The 14,233-nt window shown below is 44.6% G+C and overlaps 1 protein-coding gene across 1 annotated transcript in view; it reads left to right on the top strand.

Moving 5' to 3' along the window:
- fut10 (fucosyltransferase 10) overlaps window positions 1–10,244 on the top strand; it is a 48,967-nt gene extending 38,723 nt beyond the window's left edge. The window contains exons 3-4 of the mRNA XM_041197560.1: window positions 7,980–8,815; window positions 10,014–10,244. Coding sequence (XP_041053494.1) covers window positions 7,980–8,815; window positions 10,014–10,244 — 1,067 coding nt within the window. The remainder of the gene's footprint in view (window positions 1–7,979; window positions 8,816–10,013) is intronic.
- The last annotated feature ends 3,989 nt before the right edge of the window (window positions 10,245–14,233 follow it).

Here is a 14,233-nt window from a genome sequence, read left to right as displayed (position 1 = left end):
AAGGTACGGTGCAACTGTGTACTTCTGACTCGTGGTAATTTAAACGAGAGACTGGGTGTAATTCTTTTATTCTGGACTTTCACCCTTTAAAATCTGTGACATGTAACACTAAAGCCCACTTTGCAAAGGCATTGTTGACACAGAACAAGGAGCAAAAATAGAGCCATTACAGCGTTTGATGCAGTGGTGCACTTGACCCCTGACCTCAACTTTGAGATGTCGAACTGTGGCCTGTGTATTAGGCACAGTCGCTCTTCATACCCGAGATTACTAATCAGCTAATTGCACTATGCCGAACACCGCCTTCTCCCTAGACAGTGGAGTCATAGCTGGCTGCATTGCTGCTCAAACTGCAGGCCCTTGGAGAGGTTGCAGAGGAGATTTTATCAGAATGATACCAGGGAAGAGGAGCTTCATTCCTGTAGAAATTCTTGAGTAGCTGGTTTTGTTCTCGTTGGAGCAGAGAAGGCTAAAGGCGGAATTTAATAAAACTTCTCAGATGTGTGAGGGGGTTTGGCAGAGTAAACAAGGAGCAACCGTTTCCTCTGACAGAAGATTGGGAACCAGAGGACGCAGATTTTTAAAAATTATTCATTCATGGGATGTGGGCATCGCTGGTTGGGCCAGCATTTATTGCCCATCCCTAATTGCCCTTGAGAAGGTGGTGGCAAAATGCCTCCTTAAACGGCTGCAGTCCATGTCCATTTAAAATAATTAGCTAAAACACAAGAAGGGAGATGAGAATTTTTTTATGCAGTGAGTTGTAATGATCTAGAATGTACTGCCTGAAAGGGTGATGGAAGCAGATTCAATAGCTTTCCAAAGGGAATTGGATATATACTTGAAAAGGAAAAAACAGGTAGGGATATGAAGAAAGAGTTGGGGTGTGGCATGGGACAGCGAAATGGAGCTAATTGGATCGCTATTTCAAAGAGCTAGTGCAGGCATAGTGGGCTGAATGGGCTCCCTCTGTGCTGTAGGAATCTATGATACTGATGATAACACAGTTATTACTGCATTCACCAAAATTGTAGCTCAGCTATTGTCAAAGCCTGCCAAATGGATTTACCAGCAGTCAGTCCAGAACATGGCAGCTGAGGAGATAGTGTTGCTTCTGTGCAAGTAGTGGGGGAGATGGCGGCAAAGCGGTACTGTCACTGGGCTAGTAATCCAGAGGCCCAAGCTAATGCTCTGGGGACACGGGTTCAAAACCCACCTCGGCAGCCGGTGGAATTTAAATTAAATTAATTAATAAATTTGGAATTGGAAAAACTATGAAACTATCATTGATTTTCATTAAAAAAACCCATCTGGTTCACGAATGCCTTATAGGGGAGGAAGTCTGCCATCCTTACCTGGTCTAGCCTACAAGTGACTCCAAACCCTCAGTCATGTGGTTGACACTGCCCTCTGAGATGGTCTAGTTACACCGCTATAGAAAAGTCGAACCAGAAGGATGTCAGCGATTCCAGGAAGTGACTCACCAGTTACGGATGGGCAACAAATGCTGGTCTTGTCTGCAACACCCACATCCCATGAAAGAATTTTTTAACAAGTGAAGTGATATGGTTACCATCAATTTATATGGGACAATATTGCCTCTGCAACCCACCAATGACTGTGAAACCTCTTTAAAGATGATGGTTGGTGAATCCCCTCCACCATCTCCAGGGAGAGTGGAGGCCTCACTGCTTTGGAGCTGCATCTCTTTATGCTGTGGGCAGGGAAAGCTCTGCTCTCTTGAGGCATGGATAGAAACGACCATTGTTCATACCTCCTCATATCTTTGGCTTAGCACTGCTGCCTTTATATTTGACATTTGTCAGAGACTTCACCACTAAAAAAATATGAGTTGTATCAGTGTGTTTTAATCAACCCTGAGATTAATGAAAATAAAGAGAAAGTGGGCTGAGTTTGCCAAGAGTGTCAGGCTAGACAAATATTTTCTAGAGGTGGTGGTGACCTTCACCATTCTGACTAGAAGGTGTTAGATTCTTAGTGAAGAATACCCTCAAGCAGATAGATAGGAAGGACACAGTTGAGAGGGAACAAAAAAGAGGATTAACTAAAACGTGTCACTGGATCAGAATTGAAGTTGACTAGTACCATGTTTCTTCCGAGCCTGGGTATCGATTTTGTGTCACTGAGATCTGATTCTGATTTTGATGGAACACGTTGCCTGTAAAAGTCAGTTTAGTTTATTTTAAACTAAATGGACTACAAAATTCTGACAAGTGATCTGAAGCTGAACATTGCTTCAGTGAAGGATTTTACATCTATATGAATTTTGAATAACTACAATGTAATCCATGGCTGAACCAGTATTGATATCATGGGGTTTAGTTTTTCCTCCAATGTCTAAGCATTATCATCCTCCCTTGCGATTTAATTTGAAGGCAATTTTGATGCAGTGTTGTGACTGTACACTGGCACTGTTATGGATTCTAGTCTGGCATTAATGCCAGCTCTGGTTCAGTGGTCTCTTTCGCTCCTGTAAGCGAAGCTGCTTTTATGGGATTTGATTTGCACCAACCAGCGTTTATTTGTGTGGGAGTGTAACCCCAGGGGGTATCAATTATAGCTGCTCTATAACCTGAACTGTAGCTTTTGCAATGGACTAATCTCCCTGAAGGCGAGCTGAACAAATACCTGTGAGACAAGACCCAATTCAAGTCGAAAACCAACCTTGTTTCACAGTAAGGTGAACAAATGAGGCAGCAGTTAAGATCCGATTCAATTAATTCAATCAATAACGTAGTAGTGCAAAACAATGAACAAGTCTCGCTTCCCCACATCGGTGGGTCGTCTTACTTAACTTAAAGAAAATGATATCTAATTGGTCTTTGGCTTTTCTTGGTCCCTGTGGATATCCTCGCAGCTTTCCCATTGAACAAAAGCTTACCTGGCTGCACGCATCTCATTTTGTGCTTCCCTTGGCTCTGTCCACTGACAGATTGAGCTCAAAGATTTTCCAACACAACGAGTACAATGCTGCTTTCTCAATTTACTAAGATAACCTAATGTTGCTGATTGTTTGCAGCCTTTAGGTGAGATACTTTCCATAAGATATGTTTAATTGCCATGGTTTAACCTTTTTGAAAATGCGGTTTGCTTTAAAAGCCCACTATTAAAAGTCATAGAAGACAGAATATTACGGTGGTCGGATGACTCGATTTCCACCGCCCCCCCCCCCACCCCCACCCCTCCCCCCAAGAAACAAAGTCAGTGCCAACCCGCTCCAAGCCATAAAGTGCAGTGGGTGGGCATAACAAGGACAGAGTAGGACTTCTATCCCTCGCTACACAGGAAGGAAGTCCCACCCTCGGGAGCTGCCGGCCAATCCGATTGGTTAGCAGCTCCATCAAGCTGGGTAGTGCCAGGAGCACATTGATGGGCACTGCCAGGAATGTAATGAGGAAGCAGAAGAAGGCCCAATGGATCCCTGGAAAAATGTAAGTCCAGGATCTTGGGCAGGACGGGTTTGGGCAGTTTAAGGGGTGGCTGTGGGAATGGTGGGTTAAAGGCAGCAGGCAAGTAGGAAGAAAGGGGGTGTTTGATATTAGTTGGGGGGGGGTGGGGGGAGGTGGACAGCCCCTTGATTCACAAAGGGCAGTCTCCACCCTTTGAAGAATTTTAAAAAACAATCAGGCTGCCCACTCGCGCCTGACTGCCCACACCAACCGTTTTATGGCGTGGGTAGTGTATAGTCGGGGTCAATTGGCTTGGTAACAAGCCTGATTGACCCTTGATAGTCTATTTAAATATAGCAGGCAGGCTGCCAATTCCCCCCCCCCGCCCCTCCGTCTTATGGGCACCCACCTTATTCTACATGCCACCCCTGCTGAAAGCACACCTGGTGGGGGGGACATAAACTGCAGCCCCCTCTCTCCAAATCCTTTCAGTGGCAAAATACCCAAATTCCTGAACCGTGGTACACAGTTTGAAATGACATCGCTACCCCCTTTCTCAACATTTAAGTGCTGGGCAATGTATAAACTATTAAGTCTATTTAAAGTATGACCCACTACTTGACGCAGTGAAGAGGACACAGTTGATTCTGCAGAATAAAATTGGGCTACTGAAGCCAGAGTACAAAGCCTGTACTCTATACAAGCCTAAACAAAGTCTTGGCATAAGTGGTAGGCAGTGACTGAACTGGCCCTTAATCGTTCACTGAACATGAGTGCGAGCTTTCTCTCTGTACTTCAGTCTAGCTGACACGGCAGAAACCCGTTCCATTGCAGAGTCATTGGATTTATGTGCAGGGAAATCTGGTTAATGTATTTTGTAATTGCCCCATTGTGTATTTAACATTGAAAACGAGTGTAGGAGAAAGGAGGGAGTCATGTGCCATCCTTTTCGATTTATGACTAGTGGAAGATTCAGGTTCCCCTCTGCTCGATATAAATAAGTCCGGCATGTACTAAAGTGGGTTTTCCATAAACAGAACGAAAGTTGACATGACCGAGAATTCTCCCTCCCCCACCTTTTGGGGGGAGGGGAATTAGCAAAAGGTTTACATTAAAAAGGCAAACAGGAGCGTGCCTAGTGCCAAACCTACTAAGAGAAATGTATGTGGAGGGGGGGAATGTATGTACATGTGCTCAGTTCCTGACTTACTGCATGCATTATATATGTGAACATACTACCTATATATTTATATATACATTTATGTGTGTGTCTGTATGCACATGTGAGTATTTGTGTGTCTATATTTTTTCTTATTCATTCATGGGATGTGGGTCAGTCATATTGCTGTGGGTCTAGAGTCACATTTAGGCCAGACCAGGTTAAGACGACAGATTTCCTTCCCTAAAGGATACTAGTGAACCAGATGGGTTTTTACAACAATCAATGAATCACAATCACCTCCCCATTATATATATTTATATCTTTACACCCATTCAAAAACTGAAAAGATAATTCTTGAACCCTGCACCAATATCCATTTTAATAGTCCATGCTGTCAATTATTTCAGTTGTTTGGTCTCTTAAATGAAGTAAGTCAGACTTGTCTTTTGTATTTAGTATCTGATGGTGACTGCCAGCAATGGTGTTACAATCAGCCAAGATCATGGCTGATCTGATTGTGGCCTTAACACCACATTATTGCCTGTCCCCATAACCCTTGACTCCCTTGTCAATCAAAAACCTGTCTAACTAAGCCTTAAAAATATTAAATGACCCAGCCTCCACTACTCTCTGTGGAAGAGAATTCCAAAGACTAACAACCCTTTGAAAGAACTTCCTCCTCAGTATCATCTGAGATGGGAGACCCCTTACCTTTAAACCATGGAGTTATTTACTGTATCAGTATTTTACCCCTGTAACCTACACAAATTATTTTTAAAGATACTGGTGTGAAATGTATTGAACCAATTAGTTGTCTCAATTCTTTACCCAGAGAGTGGTTAGAATGTGGAACTTGAACTCTCCTCCCTCTTTTCCCCCCCCTATCCTCCCAATTTTCCCCCTCTCCCCTCTTTTCCTCCCTCGTCCCTCTTCCTCCTCTTCCCCCTCTCCTCCCTCTTTCCCCCCTCCTCCCTCTATACACTTTTCTCCCTTTTTCACCCTTCCCCTCTCTCCCCTCCTTTTGCCCCCCTCTCCCCTCCTTTTGCCCCCCTCTCCCCTCCTTTTGCCCCCCTCTCCCCTCCTTTTGCCCCCCTCTCCCCTCCTTTTGCCCCCCTCTCCCCTCCTTTTGCCCCCCTCTCCCCTCCTTTTGCCCCCCTCACCCCTCCTTTTGCCCCCCCCTCCCCTCCTTTTGCCCCCCCTCCCCTCCTTTTGCCCCCCTCTCCCCTCCTTTTGCCCCCCTCTCCCCTCCTTTTGCCCCCCTCTCCCCTCCTTTTGCCCCCCTCTCCCCTCCTTTTGCCCCCCTCTCCCCTCCTTTTGCCCCCCTCTCCCCTCCTTTTGCCCCCCTCTCCCCTCCTTTTGCCCCCCTCTCCCCTCCTTTTGCCCCCCTCTCCCCTCCTTTTGCCCCCCCCTTTTGCCCCCCTCTCCCCTCCTTTTGCCCCCCTCTCCCCTCCTTTTGCCCCTCTCTCCCCTCCTTTTGCCCCCCTCTCCCCTCCTTTTGCCCCCCTCTCCCCTCCTTTTGCCCCCCTCTCCCCTTCTTTTGCCCCTCTCTCCCCTCTTTTTGCTCTCCTCTTCCCTTCTTTTGCCCCTCTCTTCCCTCCTTTTGCCCCTCCCTTCCTTTCCCCCCTCTCTTCCCTCTTTGTCTCCCCCCACCCCCCCTCTTCCCCTCCCCTCAGTGGTGGATTTACAGTTAGTGGGGCCCTGTGCTCAGCTTCATTTTTGGCACAATCACCCCCGCCCCACCACCACCCCCCCCAACCCCTCACACATCCAACTCCCGCGACCCAAAAGGCAAAACCAAGAAAGGACACAAATTGATCAGTGCTTCTTCACTTGTAAAAACATGCCGGTGTGAATAATTGCCTCGTTGAAATCCAAGCTTATCTCTTATCTGAATGATGGTAAAGATGGTAATGTAGTTCGCGAGGCAAGCAAACATGGAACTTGCTGGCAAGAAAAGCCAAAAACCAGGGACAGATTATACATAGAGAGAAAGGTAGAGAGCGTGCTTGTAGGTAGGAGAGGGAAGCTGATTAGATGCCCACTTGAACATCGATATGTTAGTCTGTTCGTTTAATTTTGTAGCGAGACTGGAGCCCTGCTCCGGTGCCAACAGTTTACTGAGGTAAAACAGCACTGACAACACATCTGTTACCAAGAAACATTGCACCTTACTGAGATCTCATCACTCACTGGAAAATCTCATAACAGTGTCACTCAGTGGAAGAGCATGAGCTGCTGTTGCGGTTTGAGGCCAGCCCACATTACAACCATTTAAATTAAAGTCAAATTAAAACTCAGCTTGAGGTCAATGTTTCGACCTCTGACCAAACTGGCTGAGGTTTTACTGAAACTCCTCTTCCCCCATCAAAGCTTGCTGATGTTTAAGAGAGAATGGGAATGTGTGGAGTGCCTCCAACACCTGACCACTGCCCGTTTTCTAATCATGGTGCAGTTCAGTAGGTAGTTCCAGGATTTTGACCCAGCAACAGTGAAGGAACGGCGCTATATTTCCAAGTCACATATAGATCGTGGTGCACCCGTGCACCAGCTGCCCTTGTCCTAATGGCGGTAGTGAGTAGAACTTTGGAAGGTGCTGTCGAAGGAGCCTTAGCAAGTTGCTGCAGTGCACCTTGTAATGCATTATTCTGCTGCTGGGGTGCTGTTGTGTTCCTTTAAGCTGCAAGGTCATATACAGGCACATCTTGTGGTAAATTAGAGGGTAACTTGCAAGTTGGCAGCTAGTTGTAAATGCTGCTTCTGTCAAGGTTGGAATAAAACAACAGACAATGATCAGCTGTCTTTCCTTTTTAAGATTGCTTTGCATCTTTACCTAATTTGCTGTGGTGGGAGGGGTGAGTTTAAAACATCTTAATTCTTTCTTCCCTTCCAATTTCCTTCTCCTGGCTGTGCCTCCCCCCCCGGAAGACATTCACTCCTGCTGAGATAGATTTCCAGTTATTTAGCACCTCATTCAAATGGCCAGTTTTCTTAGACGATTCTGGTTAGTGAGCGCTAACCTGAGCTTCCTGTCATGGAAACCATTTAACCTAGAACCTATCCTCACACCAAGTTCACAAGAGTTCACTCTCCAGCAGGGAGGTCATCTGATTGTGACCAAACATGGGGGGAGCTTGCTGTTTTTGCCCCCTCCAACCCATTCCCTAATCCTAACTCTCCCTGTCGCCACCCTTCTAGTTAATACAGCTCAGTGGATGAAGCCAGTGTGTCATCTAAGCCACGCAGAACCGGTTCAAACCCTAGATAGTTTGATATAGGGACATTCTTCCGACTAAGTCATCATTAGAGCTAATGTGTGTTTGCTTCTGATTTAACGTGCAAACTTACTATTTCATGGACGTTGTTTGACCTGCTAACCTTTATTCCTTTTGCATTCCTAAATTGAATAGGCACTGACTTCCAGGTCAACAGTTTACCGTTGCCTCGGAAACCGCAACACGCATGGGCCTTGTTCCACGAGGAGTCACCTAAAAACAATTACAAGCTTTTTCACGAAGCCGCAGTCACGTTATTTAATTACACTTCCACATTCAGCCGCCACTCTCATATGCCCTTAACCACCCAGTATTTGGAGAGCATCGAGGAGTTGAAATCTCATAAGTACTTGATCCCACTGTCTCAGAAGAATCGGCTGAGGGAGCACCTGGCGCCATTAGTGTATGTGCAGTCTGACTGTGATCCACCTTCAGACAGAGACAGTTATGTGCGGGAATTGATGAAATACATCCCGGTCGATTCTTACGGGGAATGTTTACATAACAAGGACCTTCCGAGTAGCCTGAAGGATCCCACAACCATGGACGATGATGGATTTTATAAGATACTTGCTCAATACAAATTTATTCTCGCTTTCGAGAACGCAGTTTGTGACGATTACATCACTGAGAAGCTGTGGAGACCTTTCAAACTGGGAGCGGTCCCGGTTTATTATGGCTCCCCAAGTATAGCAGACTGGCTTCCCAGTAATAAAAGTGCCATCCTTGTTGGAAGCTTTTCACATCCCAAGGACTTGGCAGAGTACATAATGCAATTGGACGGGAATGACCAGTGGTACGAGGTCTTCCTCGAGTGGAAATGGAAAGGCCCAATCTCCAATAAGAAGCTACTGACTGCTATGAAAGAACGCAAGTGGGGAGTTCGAGATGTTTCCCGGGACAACTACATTGATGCCTTTGAATGTCTGGTGTGCAACAGAGTGTGGGAAAACCTCAGAAGAAAGCAAGAGGTACATTAGGCGTACACTGACTGCTCTGCCATTGTCTGTGAGGTCACATCAAACCAGAGGCAGAATGGGATAATTGTTCTAAGTTGACATTACAGCCCTAAAAGTTCCTGGGTTGGGAGAGGAAATAAGTCCAATTGCTACTTGGAAGGCCCAGAATGCCAATCTACTGGGATAATGCCCTCTTTGTAGACTGGCCTTTAAATTTCAGTTGGAATGGAAGGGAGTGGTGTGAGATGTCACCTGCCCTCCAGGTTAAGTGGGAATGCAATGAGATTCAGGACTTGGTGGAACCTACTCAGAATCCATACTTCTGTGAATTCCTTTCGGGCCTCTGAATTGAATAGGTACAGATTTCCAGGATTACCCTGGAAACCCCAACATAAATGGGCCTTGTTCCACAAGGAGTATAAGACACTAGTTAGGCCTCATCTGGAGTACTCTGTCCAGTTCTGGGTGCCATACTTGAGGAAGGATGCGAAGGTATTGGAGAGAGTACAGAGGAGATTCGCAAGAATGATTCCTGGGATGAGGAACTGTAACTATGAGGATAAATTGGAGAGGTTGGGACTGTTTTCCTTGGAGAAAAGAAGGCTGAGATGAGATTTGATAGAGGTATTTAAGATCCTGAGGGGTATGGACAGGGTAAATAGTGAAACTGTTCCCACTCATGATAACGTCGAAAACTAGAGGGCACAGATTCCAAATAATTGGTAAAAGGAGTAAACATGATGTGGGGAAAAATTTTTTCACCTAGAGGGCGATTGGAGTCTGGAAAAAACTTCCTGAAAGGGTGGTGGAGGCAGGTTCGAACACCTGAAAAGAGAGAATGTGCAAGGTTACGGGGATAAGGCAGGAGAGTGGGACTAGGTGGAATGCTCTTTCAGAGAGCTGATGGAGACCTGATGGGCTGAATGGCCTCCTCCTGTATTGTAAAGATCCTGTGATACTGAGAATCACCCAGGCCTTTAGCAGTCTTAGGTAATCAATCCCTTGGCATTGTGGCTTCAATGGGAAAACTTGATGCGGCAAACAGAAACAGTACAGGTGGTTACGGCTTCCTCAGAAGCCTGGGTTTGAGAGTTTTGAGTTAGGAAATGTTTAAACGATGACAATGGGTTTCTGAGCGCGTTAGAAACTTAACTGGGATTTGTTCCTTTTCACCCTAGTAATTTTTTCCCCTCCTTTGCCTTACCAACAGGGCTTATCGCCAATTCAGTGGCGGGCACAAGCCAATCACCTCTGCTGCCCAGCACCAGAGGCATTCACTTTCTTGCCACCCTCGACGGGCAGGACAGCAGTCCGGGATTTGTGGATGCCGAGCTTCCACCAGTCAAAACGAGAAGCCACTGCATTGAGACACCTGGTGGAGCTGAACCAAAACTTTACAACTGAGAAGTTCTGGAGGATGGTGTTCAAGGAACAACTTTAATTGCAATTGTATTTTCTTTTTTAAGAAGGAAGAGCATCTATTCTTACGATGCTTCTAAGGAAGCGCAGGAAAAGTGCAACCAGCTGATGCCTGTTTTCTGCATTGCAAAGCAGACTGAGGAAAAGAAAAATCAGCACTTAGTAAGTGCCGTAGCGCAGCTTTGCATCTTAGTGGTTCCACTTAAGTGACCGTTCAGTGTGATGGGAATTGGATGGGAATTAGCTCTAGCGTCTGTCAGCTGATTGTAACTCAGAGTTGGTGATGTTTTCTCATGTGCAGGAGATTTACTGAATAAGAACCATTTTAACACTCATGGACCTTGAAATTATGCTGTGGTAAGTGCCCAAATGCTGAACAATTTCTTCTGAAGATCCGCTCTGCTATTTTCGTGGCAGTGTGTACTCCTTAGAATAAATAGAGCATTGCCTCCACTAGATTAGAGAATGGAATCTCAGACAGAAAATCAAAATATTGGTGCTTAATTGCTGCAAAAATCCCACAGCATCTTTTCAAGACCATAATTACAAGGGCTTATATGTAAAGGCTAAGTTGATGGAAGGAATTTAACACAGCTGCATATCAAACTAAACTGACAAAAACCAGCATATTGCAAAGTTGGATTTCACCATCAAGATGATCAGGTAGAAAATAATGGACTGACTAATGGAAACTGAGAGATTCTAAGTAGTCTGTAACATCACCTGTCTCTTCCCCTCCCTCAGCTCATCTGCTGATGAAACTTTCATCCAAGCCTTTGTGACCATGGGACTCAACTATTCCAATGCTCTCAGCCTATCACCTTACACCCTCAGTGAGCTTGAGCTCATCCAAAACCTTTGCTGCCCATCTCTCAACTCGCACCAAGTCCTGTGCATTCATCAACCCTGCGCTCACTGACTTACTTGGCAGCTGGTCCAATAACACCTGGATTATAAAGTTCTCATCCATGTTTTTACCATGTCCCTATCTCTGGAGCCTCCTCCAGGGCTACAACCCTTCGAAAACTTTCTGCTCCCCCAATTCTGGCTTCTCATGCATTTCCGACATTCACTCACTCCACTACTGGGCTTTGGCCTTTAAGTCCTAGAAATCCCTTCACTTTTTTACCTCTCTTTCCTGTTAGAACAGTCTATAAAATCTACCTTATTGACCAAGTTTCTTGTCACCTGTCCTAATGTGACTCGGTGTCAAACTTTGTTTGATAATGCTCTTGTGAAATGCTGAATTACATTTTACCGTACTGCTGAAAAGAGATACATGTTTCTGAAGCTTTTCGTCTTGCACTCATCAGGACAAATGCAAGAATGCCAAATTTCAAACAATCACTACAGTTTATATTAGAGGAGAAAAGGGTGCTGATTGGTTGGGAAGTTTTTATTCATTCATGGGATGTGGGCATCATTGGCTATGCCAGCATTTATTGCCCATCCCTAACTTAAGAGTCAACCACATTGTTGTGGGTCTGGAGTCACATGTAGGCCAGACCAGGTAAGGACATAAGTGAACCAGATGGGTTTTTACAACAATCAGCAATGTTTTTGGGGGCCTCATCAGACTTGAATCCCAGATTCTTTTTTGTTTTTTTTTATTTGTTTTTTTTTTTGTGGTATATTAAAAAAAAACTTTTGACTTTGATTGGCCAAGGAGTTGCCATAGAGAAGGCAACGGGAAACCACTCTTCTCCGTCGATGCTGCCAGACCTGCTGAGTTTTTCCAGGTATTTCTGTTTCTGTTTTTGTTTTGGATTTCCAGCATCCGCAGTTTTTTGTTTTTATCACAAGCTCCCCATACTCCGGGGTAATTCAAAAAAGCTAATTTACACTTGCTGGAAATGACATACCTTCATGCACGGGGACCTGTTCTCTGCAAACAAAAGGAACATGTTCACACCTTGCACCTTTTTTGAATTACCCAGGAGCTTAGTGAGCCGCCTACTCCATAGCAACACCTCAGTCATTAAGAGTTGACTTCCCGACCAATCAACACCCTTTTCTCCTGTAGTATAAATTGTTGTGATCGTTTGAAATTTGGCATTCTTGTGTTTGTCCTGAAGAGTGGAAGACTAAAAGCTTCGACAGTGTATCCCTCTTTCCAACAATATTCAAGTTCTGTACAATTGGACTGGAACCTTGCAATTTTGGTAATCAGCCCGTGCTGAATTTCCTGACCTGAGGGTGAAACAGTTATTTCTAATAATCTGTCTCCTGTAAATATAGTCCCGCGTTACATTATCACGCTCATTTTGAAAGAGCATACATTAAGTTCAACCAGGCTGCAAGAATTAATACGGTTACTCACAAGTAGGGATAAGAAGCACTGTTATGATCCCCAGAGTGGAACCCAGCTTGATAGATCCTAACATTTATTTGTTTGTTTAAATATGTGGAGAGTAGCTACTGAATAGTCACAGGAGTCAGCTGATTAACTTTTTATAAAAGAATAAAACATTTTTTAAACAAGAAAAGATTAACTGTATTACTATACTCTTCACCCACAACTATACCTTTACAGTGTATACAGATTTGTAAGGATAATACAAGTCACAAAAGCTGCCTTATGCTTTAATGTACACGTAAGTACCCAGTCCATGTAAACCTATGGCACCCCGTGGTCATACACACCACACTTTGACCTCAAGTGACAGACGCCACGTCAACCAGATGCTATGGATCTCTCCTCAACTCTCCCCAGACGCTTGTCACACAGTGAGCCGACAGTCTCACTGAATTCCATCCTTCACACAAGGGTTTGCAATCTCCATTCTCTAAGATCTCACCTTGGAATCTTCTCCCAAACCCATGCTTTCTCTTAGACGCCTTCAACAAGGGTTTGCCTCCAGGGTTCTGAACTCTCCTTCTGATGTTCCACTTCCCTGAGTGACCAAATGCATTCAAGCTGTCTTCCACGCACTCTGTCTCTCTGTCTCAGCTGTCAACAATACACCATTGCTTCACATGCCCATAGCAAAAAGTCATCTCTTTGGACCTCCTTGCCTCTTGCAAGTTGTTCTCATTTTAAATCTGCATTCTGCAGGTTTTGGCTCTTTAAATCTGACCTTGGAGCATTTCTCTCTCCCCCTCACTTTTAACTTCACTTAACAGGGCCTTTTCCCAGGTTCCTGTCCTTCCTTTGACTACAATGTGTTCTTTGGACTTTCTCCTCTTCTACTCTCTTGGATTTTTGGGGTTTTTCTTCAGTTTGGGACTTCTATTTGCCCCCTTTGCTCCAATCTCTCTTGGCAGCAACTACAAAACCAGCTGAACTCTTAACAGCTTCCAAAACAAACTGTTGTCTTTCTGTTTCTGTGTGTATGTTTGTTGGAGGAAGCTGCCTATCTAGCTCCCTGTTGCTAGGCAACGGCACTGTTTTTCTGTGTTTACCTTTACCTTACAGCAGTCGTAAACTCATTAGAAATGCAAGCAGCCGTTTAAAAGTGAAACTAAAACTCCATTTGAGCACCTTTAACACACAGATACAGAAATACAAAATAAACTTAAACTTTAAAGCTGAAACTCATTCCTATCACCCACAAATACAAATATAACATTCTTAAATTATCTCAATTTCCTAACAAGCACTTAGCGATGCATTAACAGCACAATATAACAAGTGCAGTGAGAGAGATCTGTTATGTGCTATTTACCCTTCATGAGAGACACCTTAGCATATAAAAAACAATTCTCTGGATTGAAATTTCAGCCTCTTTTCAGCTTCCCCTGCTGTTTTTATTATCATTGTCTCTCCTCATGCTTTATTAGTCACGTTTGGACAATCAACTTGAGTTTCCCACTCACATTTCAGAAGAACGTCAGTTTCCCATTGTCGTATTTTTAACCCAAAAAGCAACTGCTTCGGGAAATCTCCATCATATAACTTGTGCAGCGCAAACGAAGGAATAACTCACACTTTTCACGAGCATCTGCAAAGGCGTGATAGTTCCTTTTAGCCTTTTTTGATTCCTTCACCCCACCCCACCCCCACTAGGGCTA

Source organism: Carcharodon carcharias, chromosome 1 (assembly GCF_017639515.1).
Source record: "Carcharodon carcharias isolate sCarCar2 chromosome 1, sCarCar2.pri, whole genome shotgun sequence".
Taxonomy (NCBI): domain Eukaryota; kingdom Metazoa; phylum Chordata; class Chondrichthyes; order Lamniformes; family Lamnidae; genus Carcharodon; species Carcharodon carcharias.
This window is presented reverse-complemented; position numbering and strand designations above follow the sequence as displayed.